The sequence below is a fragment of the Megalobrama amblycephala genome, linkage group LG1 (assembly GCF_018812025.1).
Source record: "Megalobrama amblycephala isolate DHTTF-2021 linkage group LG1, ASM1881202v1, whole genome shotgun sequence".
Lineage (NCBI taxonomy): Eukaryota > Metazoa > Chordata > Actinopteri > Cypriniformes > Xenocyprididae > Megalobrama > Megalobrama amblycephala.
Genome location: NC_063044.1, coordinates 57,400,973 through 57,410,551, shown reverse-complemented (window position 1 = coordinate 57,410,551; position 9,579 = coordinate 57,400,973). Strand labels below are relative to the sequence as shown.

At 35.7% G+C, this 9,579-nt stretch overlaps 1 protein-coding gene across 2 annotated transcripts; it reads left to right on the top strand.

Annotated features, from left to right (window-relative positions):
* Positions 1-217: 217 nt before the first annotated feature.
* On the top strand, positions 218-9,347 carry cyth4a (cytohesin 4a). Of its 2 annotated transcripts, XM_048203507.1 has the most exons (15): positions 316-373; positions 460-532; positions 814-874; positions 1,612-1,685; positions 1,876-1,940; positions 2,669-2,735; positions 3,557-3,675; positions 3,760-3,840; positions 3,943-4,055; positions 4,780-4,928; positions 6,500-6,611; positions 6,886-6,962; positions 7,093-7,164; positions 7,473-7,627; positions 8,434-9,347. In XM_048203507.1, exons 3-15 carry the CDS (start codon positions 835-837, stop codon positions 8,516-8,518), a joined length of 1,209 nt encoding a protein of 402 aa, XP_048059464.1. In that variant the 5' UTR covers positions 316-373; positions 460-532; positions 814-834; the 3' UTR covers positions 8,519-9,347. The 2 variants fall into 2 exon arrangements, with proteins under 2 accessions (XP_048059458.1, XP_048059464.1); XM_048203501.1 differs by lacking the exon at positions 460-532 and having other exon boundaries at positions 218-373; positions 8,434-9,346.
* Positions 9,348-9,579: the final 232 nt, after the last annotated feature.

Below are 9,579 nucleotides of genomic sequence, written 5' to 3'. Positions count from 1 at the left end.
TCATTATTTGCACTTTATTATAATTTATTAGTATTTAATAAATTTAATTTAGCCTATTATTATTTTACTATTTGTTTTTTGTTTTTTCAACCGTGAGGGGGAGGATTTTGAAAAAGGTTGTATTGCGAAAGTCTCATGTTATCTGTCAGCGTATTCTCTGAATTGAAATGTGATAAAAATCTTATTCAAGAAAGAATAATTGTGACATGTTGAGGAAATGCTGAGGAAACAAGAGCTCGGCTGTCATTCATAGTCTTGACGTCACCCTCCTCGCGCAGGAACTCGGCGCTTGTTCATCAATTAAAGCGCATTTGGCGTTTACGTTCGTACTGTACGACAGCGAGTACTTGCACACTGAGATACACATATGAAGGTATGCGTTTTCACCGCTTTTCTTGCTTTTGACAAAACTTTGTTTAACCTCCATTTTAATCTTTACTTTGTAATTGATTTCCTTAGTAGTGCAAGAAAGAAGATTTACATCTTTATACCTCCATAACATCTCACCTATTTTACTAATCGTTTTTAAGAGGTTTGTTATGATATGTATGTCTTTTCCCCTCGATTTTTTCGACAGTTAGGTTGTTGCTGGGATGAAAAGGCTATTATAACATTATCAATTGATTAATAATATTATATGTAAGCTGAAAAACTGGCCTCATCAAGACATTATCATAATACATTTCGATTTCGTTATTTTAATAGACTTTGTCTAATATAGTAACTGCAGCACTTCGAGATTTAACATTTGTCTTAGTATGCAATCTGTGTCTGTGCACTGACTCGGAGCCTGATCTTCCTGTTTCCCTGCAGTCCCCCTGCAGCACAGCCAACATGGGAACCCAAAGAAAGGACAGCTTCCTCTGGGGGAAAGGTATGTTCTTCTTTAATCATTTGCTTAAGGTCTGAGACTGCTGTGCAAGTTCTGTGAATTAGGGGCTTTTCAGGCAAAATGTTCCAGTGCACCTGTAGTGGGATACCTGTGATATCAGCTTTATCTAAACTTTATCATTGGACATTTCGTAAAGGCCTACAGTATTTGTGTGATATTAAAGCAGCAGCAATTAGTGTTAAAATGAAGGACATAATGTTGAAGGATCAATAGCATCCTGTGTATGTGTTACTTGAAGAGAGCAACCATACATCTGTTTTGTTTTGTTTTCTTTCTTTTTTTCACTTTTTATTAATTTTTTATTATATTACGTATTATTTTACTTGCTTTTGCAATGCTTGCTATTTATGTTTAATCTTGTGATTGCATGGTTTCAAGGGAAATTACTTAAAAATGATACAATAATAATGAATTCTGTTCCACGGGGCATATTAATGATACAATAATATCATATATTGTTCCACAGCAGGGCATAGTCACTGTAGTAAATATTTATTATAAATATTTTGTGTGATGTCATCCACAGAAATGTCAGTGTTGTGTAAATGCAACCAGTAACAGACCAAAATACATCCTATGTGGAGCAGTTCTCCAAAACAGAAGTAGCAATGTTATATTTAGCTGAGAAATTTGGGCTGTGTTTCCACATTCTGCATGAGTGTGAGATCAGGGATCTTATGCTAACTGTTGATCTATTCCTGCTCCCTTGTCATCTTCAGCACCTTTAGCGTATCAAACTAATGACAAGAAGCAGTCTGACGTCCATAAGCATGTGATTCTAGATGACATTCAGGTATTTGGCTTTATAGTCTCTTTCTGCATATCATGATTATTCATAGTGTCAAAGGCTTTTAAGCAAATAAATACAATTTTGTGCTAAAGAAAAATGTAATGCAAAACTGGTGAAGTAAAAATGATGACGTATTTGTGAGCTACATGTCATTTTGTGCAGACAAAGCTGATCAATGTCTTTGCTCTTGCAGAAACTCAGGCTGGAGATCGAAAACATGATGACAGAAATTCAAACAATGGAGGCCGATGATGAGAAGTGAGTATTCATCGCTATCACTCAGCTCTGAGGTACCATAGCAACTAGAACAAAAATCGATTTGGCCGTTTGCTACATAATATTTTTGCTGTGTAGTTTCTTTCTCATCGTTCTTCATGACAGCACTGAATCATTTTCATATCCACTTTCATAATGTACACATATATTCAAGTTATACTGTCTAATAAAATGAAGCCACGTCTTTTCTCATAGCAGTCTAAATCCACGTACATCTAAATGTCTCCTAAAACTGAGTACAAACTGATTCCTAGCCAAGCATGTAACTCATGTGATCAATAAATTCGGGCCTCAAACTTAACCTTGCAATGTGCGTTCCATAGTCACTAGTCAGGAAAAGGTGCACTGAGTCTTTAAGTTTAAGAAAACACCAGTGTGTTTCCAGAGTCTTCCTTGAATTGAATTCTACATTTGCAGGTTCAGTTTATTACACATCACGAAACACCATCAATAAGCGTGGGTATCTGTTTCCTGTTTCTTGGTATCAATTTTACGAGAAGAGCTTTTGACGTTGCTAACTCTATATGCGGACAGGCTAAGCCACGGAAAATGTTAGACAGGTTATATGCATCGACCACTATACACTCACACCATGATTTAGCTGAATCAACGATCTCTTGTCATCAAATAAGCTGGAAATATTTTGTGGAACCGAGAATGTATTTCATTTTTGTCACAACAACGTCATTTTTTTTTTCATTCTCCTCTAGTAAAAATGTTATGAAGAACAAGAGAATCCAGTGTGGCAAAAAGAAGTTTAACATGGACCCAAAAAAGGTATGAACAATGAATCATTTGAGTTGCATGCAGCGCTACAGTGTGATGCATGCAGGGTGGGTAACAGCTTCACATCTACAAGGAGATTTAGCTAAAGTAGGTTAGAGGAAGAGGGGGTGGAGAGAGACAGAGAAAGAGAGATAGAACCACATCCTGTGTTTTCTGTAGAATAAGTGAGCTGAAGCCACACTGCATTTTCCGAGTAGCTCGGTATACATGGTCAGTGTGTTAAAAACAATGACCAGTTTTGATCGTGTTTCACCAAAGCATCCCCCAATCATATGAAACCTACATTTGAAAGATTTTACCAGACTCACTCAAAGCAGTGCCATGAAAGCCCTGGCAGCAACATAGTGTCGGGCCAGATCCAGCCCACATCTGGTACATGTGGACTACACGCGGACCAGTTGTGGGCCGGATCTGGCCCGACACTATGTTGCTGTCAGGGAGGTATGAAAGCAATGAGGGATAGACTTACTGTGTTTTCAGTGGCATCCACTATAAAAAGCTGTATGAATCTCCTAGATCGCTTATAATTTTCTGAAATTTCGTGGAAAGATATTCTTGCAGTGTTTCATCAGCAGAACAATCCAAAAACACACAAAATAGTACAACCCACAAAAGAGATTCAATGCTTTGATTCCAGTTAAAACAAAGATAGCACTGTTGTGAATAAGTACTTAGGCCAATAGCTAATCATGCGTCACAATCTGTATGTTATATCCTGTTTCTTAATGAATGTTTGGTAACAGAGATGCCAGTGGTCTGTGGTTCAAAATTGGCATTATTTCATTGAGGTTAACTGTGTGTGTTATTTTCAGGGTATCCAGTACCTAGTGGATAACGACCTGTTGGAGTGGAAACCAGAGGCTGTGGCGGAGTTCCTCTACAAAGAGGAAGGCCTCAATAAAACAGCTATTGGCAATTTCTTAGGAGAAAGGTATGGTGATGGTGATATTTTTGTGGCGAATACTGCTTGTGGCTCTGATATAGAGAAAAAGATGTTTCTTTCTTGTATCCACAGGGAGGAGATCCACCTTCAGATCTTGCAGGCTTTTGTTCACCTTCATGAGTTTTCAAACCTTAATCTAGTTCAGGCTTTGAGGTGAGAGGAGGTCCACATCTTGTTGTTTCATTTCTTTATATTGTTGTAACATATTCAAATACTAATATGGGGTAATCTGTGATTGTTTGATTGTGGATATAGGCAGTTCTTGTGGAGTTTCCGTCTACCTGGTGAGGCTCAGAAGATCGACCGCATGATGGAGGCCTTTGCTCTGCGCTACTGCACCTGTAACGCTGGGGTTTTTCAGTCCACAGGTAGTTTGCCACTGCATTTAGAGGATAGGTTTCATGTTTGACTACCAAGAGAATGAAAACATCAATTCAACAACAATTCAAGAGACATTTAGAAACCAAAATGCCCTTTTTCCTTATTGTTAATAATATAGCATACTGTTAGGCTTATGCAGTTCATGGTAATATTAATACATTTCAGCGTTTGACTATAGCCTGTTAACTGGAAGTGTCCCACTAGGGGGACTTGGCATTGCTTTTTTATTTTTTCCTATCACATATGTTAGTAATCATCAAAAATTATGTATCATTTGAAAACATAAAGACTCAAAATTCATTCTGTGAAAACCATTTTTTGAATTTGGAGCACAACTTGAATAGACATATGGCTTTGATTTTCTTGCAATTTTAGAGTGTAAATGATTTAGTAAAATGCATATTTTGTATAAAGGAAACATGTTTAGTTCTGTACATTTACTTTACAGTAAAATTACGCCTCTATAACTTCAATTTTTGGCTTTCACTTCTGCTATAATATGCTGAGTGTCTTTAAAAAGAGACCAACTTTAGGTCTGTGTTCCAAAGCATTTATGAATTACATCCATTTAAGCTTAGATCTACTGCTCAAAAAGTGGGGTGACAGTAATCTGTGTCCTGAAGTAAAACTAGTTGAGAACCACTGCTATAGACTGCTTTCATGTAGAAATTTGAAAAAACTGATATATGTGTGTTTTCTTTTGTGTTGCAGACACCTGTTACATCCTTTCCTTCGCTATCATCATGCTCAACACAAGTTTGCACAACCCCAATGTGAAAGACAAGACCACACTAGAACGATTCATCAGCATGAACAGAGGAATCAACAATGGAGGAGATCTTCCCAATGAACTACTCGAGGTGAGAGAGGTCACATGGTCACATTTTCCCTCAAATCACAGCTTTACCAGACCAAATACTCACGTTTACAGTATTTTATAATCCAAGGATTTTTTATTCAGATACACTACCATTTGTTTTTTTTTAAAAGAAATTAATACTTTTATTTAGCTAGGATGCATTAAATTGATCAAAATAGACAAAATGTTACAAAAGATTTCTATTTCACATAAATGCTATTTTTTAGCAGCAAAAGATGTTAAGAAGTTAGATTTTAATATGTTAACATGATAGAAAAGTTATTTTAAATTGTAATATTTCAAAATATTATTGTTTTTATTTTTTAATCAAATAAATGCAGATTTGATGAGCATAAGAGACTTCTGTCAAAAACATTTAAAACATTTTGAACAGCACTATAGTTCTTGTGTAAGTCACCTTGCTTGGGTAAAAGCATCTGCTAAATGCATCAATGTAAATTTAGTTAGAAATGTCATTAAAGGTGCCCTAGATTATGTTTTTAAAAGATGTAATATAAGTCTAAGGTGTCCCCTGAATGTGTCTGTGAAGTTTCAGATCAAAATACCCCATAGATTTTTTTTTAATAATTTTTTTAACTGCCTATTTTGGGGCATCATTATAAACGCGACGATTTTATGCTCCGGCCCCTTTAAATCCCGTGGTCCACGCCCACAGAGCTCGCGCTTGCCTTGAACAATGCCTTAACAAAGTTCACACAGCTAATATAACCCTCAAAATGGATCTTTACAAAGTGTTCATCATGCATGCGTCGGATTATGTGAGTATTGTATACTGTTATATTGTTTACTTCTGATTTTGAATGAGTTTGATAGTGCTCCGTGGCTAACGGGTAATACTACTCTGTTGGAGAGATTTATAAAGAAAGAAGTTGTGTTTATGAATTATACAGACTGCAAGTGTTTAAAAAATTAAAATAGTGACGGCTCTTGTCTCTGTGAATACAGTAATAACCAATGCTAACTTTAACCTCATTTAACAATACATTAGCAACATGCTAACGAAACATTTAGAAAGACAGTTTACAAATATCACTAAAAATATCATGTTATCATGGATCATGTCAGTTATTATTGCTCCATCTGCCATTTTTCGCTGTTGTCCTTGCTTGCTTACCTAGTCTGATGATTCAGCTGTGCACAGATCCAGATGTTAATACTGGCTGCCCTTGTCTAATGCCTTTTATAATGTTGGAAACGTGGGCTGGCATATGCAAATATTGGGGGCGTACACCCCGACTGTTACGTAACAGTCGGTGTTATGTTGAGATTCGCCTGTTCTTCGGAGGTCTTTTAAACAAATGAGATTTATATAAGAAGGAGGAAACAATGGAGTTTGAGACTCACTGTATGTCATTTCCATGTACTGAACTCTTGTTATTTAACTATGCCAAGATAAATTAAATTTTTAATTCGAGGGCACCTTTAATTATATTATTATTATTCGTTTTTTTATTTCAGAGGAAAATTAGTTTTGTATATATTTTTATAATCCACTGTTGATATCATGATTTTGTAATGATCATGTGTTGATAATTTCTCTTTATTCTGTAGAAACTTTATGAGAGCATTAAGAACGAACCCTTTAAGATCCCAGAAGATGACGGCAATGATCTCACTCACACCTTCTTTAATCCGGATCGAGAGGGCTGGCTTCTAAAAGAAGGTTTGTTACTCTTTTGTACAGCTAATGCTTATATAATATAGCTAATAAAATCATGACATGGCAGCTTCATCCCTATTATAATAAACCTCTGTTTGCATTGCAGTTAAGCATTTTACATCATTAGTTCCTATAATTTGCTTGATCAAGCGGCATTACAAGCTGTGAAACAGCCCAGTGCAGCTCGGCCAATCAGATTAGAGGATAGGAAACCAGCAGTTCTTTCTGATCATCTTGGTATTTCTGAATGTTAGTAACAATTCCTGTTAATCCATAGGTGGCAGAATAAAGACCTGGAAGAGGAGGTGGTTCATTCTGACTGATAGCTGCCTCTATTATTTCCAATATACCACTGTAAGTACTCCACCTTTACAAAAATTTTAAGCTCGCTGATATAAAACACATTAAATTAATTTGTTTGTTTGTTTTTCTAATTTGAATAAGAATATTTGAGTCATTAAAAGGCAATCTTTTCCCTCCCTAGGACCAAGAACCAAAAGGAATCATTCCCCTAGAGAACTTATGTGTTAAAGAGGTGGAGGACGCACACAAACAGGTACTTTTCCAATGTTATTTCCATTCCACCTCATCTATTATCACTGATCTAGCAGATAGTGTGTTTCACTATAGGCCCTATTGCACCTGCTGTTTTATGGTTGTTTTAGTCACTGAGTGATAAGTGTACCTCTTGCTATAATCAACCTCTACCTAGATCCTGATTTCTGTTTTTCTTTCTGAGTCAGCATGTCGTAAAACCAAGCGACATTTAAATGTTTGTGATATGACATGCTCTTGTTACCATGGAATGTAACCTTTCGAAAATGACAGCATATGCATTTCCTCTTTTGAAATGTGCGCATTCAGTTCTGTTTGGAGCTGTTTAGCCCTCATCGTAAAGGAGAGACGATAAAGGCATGTAAAACAGAGACAGATGGGAGAGTTGTGATGGGCAAACATCACTCCTACAGACTCAGTGCTGCTTCTGAAGAGGAACGTGCAGACTGGATCCAGTCCATCAGGTACCAGACAGCACAGTATGATAGATTAACTATTAAAAATAAACAGATACAATAAACATTAACGATTTCCGAATGGCACACAACCCCAGACGAGACATCCAGTGTTTACAAATGTGATTCAAACCACATCGTCATGAGATTTGAAATCCAGTTTTGCTGGAATATGTCTGTTTGCATGATTTCAAGTTGGATTCCAAGTCATTTTTCTCATAATTTAGGATCATGTAACATCAAAAAAAGTGCAATACTTTCTGAAATGGTGTCTCTTTCCTCATATAACACACTATGCGACATTCACTAAGCAGTGAAAGTGTCAAAGGTTTTAGACCGTTTGCAAAATTTGCAGTTTTCTGTTCTGTTTTTACATTGCGCTAATGATTACATCATTATTATAGGAACCAATGTAGGCAAGGCAAGTTTATTTATATAGCACATTTCATACAGTAATTTATGGAAATTTAAAGTGTTTTACCTAAAAATAATATAACTAAAGATTGACGAAAAATTCATTAATTAAAATGAAAACAGTATACATTAAAAGGAATGTGAGAGAAGAATATGATGTAGATACTGAACAAGCGATCACATTTTATCAAGATTTGCATGAACAAATGACTTCTCACGAGTGCAGCAATGTGTTGTTGTAGGTCATGGGAAAGAGGAAGTCAAGTATGTTTAGAAATTTGTGCACACTTAGTCATACATTAACAATAAAATAATTAAAAAATCATTTACAGTTAGCATTGACAGAGGAACTGAGAAAAAAAAGGTCTCTGAGTCTTAACTGTTTCCTCTCTTGTTCTTAGAGCTTGTATCACAAAAGACCCTTTCTATGACCTGGTGTCTGCACGCAAGAAGAAGATCATCAGCCACACCGAACAACAGGACTGAAGCTGATTAAACAGCTGACAGATTAATGAACTGACGAGATCTGATCTTTCTGAACAGCTGCACACAGACTGAAGTACCAACAGTAGCCAATGGTACTGACTGAATGAGCTGGAAATGATGAATGAGGTTCTCAGGGTGCTAATTCTCAGGCCTCCCTCTCACCACGCAGAGGTCACCGCTGCTATGTGTGCAGCCTCAGGGTTCATTCACACAGTGGTGTTGTGGTCAGGAGTTTTGTCAAAAAAATGTCCTATTTAATTTATTTAAAGCTTACGGGAAATTTTACAGTGAAAATCTAGCGCTGTAAAGATTGCAGTTTCTTTTATATGTAAAATATTGTATAAAAAAAAAAAAAAAGCCATTACTCTGACCTTGAAAAAGTTTGTATAGTGTCACCTGATAACTGTAGGATTTTTCTAGTCATGTTTGAATTTTATTTTCAATGAAAAACCTTTAAATTAAGCTACATTTAACAGGGTGTTTGTTTTAAATCACTATTTTTTTTTCTGTGTATTTTTCCATTTGACTAAAACATATAGTTTTTTTTTTAATCTAATCAGTATGTCTATCTTGTAAATATTGCAGTGCCAGTTAGCATTAATTGTTATCAGATTGAAATTGTCCATATTCTGCACATAATAAATGATTTATTTAATGAATGTATCATTATTTGATTATAAGCTTATGTAATTACAGAGAACTACTAAATAAACTTGTAAATACATTAAAACCATGTTATTAAAATACAATGACTGCACTAGGCTGATTTAATTAAAAGTCTTTTCCTCTTTTCTCCAGCAGAGGGCAGTGTTGATCAAGTCCTGTAGCGTTTATATATATATATATATATATATATATATATATATATATATATATATATATATATATATATTGTGTGTGTGTGTGTGTGTGTGTGTGTGTGTGTGTGTGTGTGTGTGTGTGTGTGTGTAAATGTGTAAAAACACTTTTCTCCAGTTTTATTAACATGATATGCAAGTACTTCACTGTTTCTTTCCTCTTGACGGTCACCTCTGGCTTCTGGATTGTAATATTTTAAACAT

What these genes read in the sequence shown, in the direction of transcription:
- cyth4a (XM_048203501.1), top strand. An exon ending in CAGCTTCCTCTGGGGGAAAG is followed by an intron (nt 875 to 1,611) that starts GTATGTTCTTCT and finishes TGTCATCTTCAG; the next exon opens with CACCTTTAGCGTATCAAACT. An exon ending in TGGGGTTTTTCAGTCCACAG is followed by an intron (nt 4,056 to 4,779) that starts GTAGTTTGCCAC and finishes TTTGTGTTGCAG; the next exon opens with ACACCTGTTACATCCTTTCC.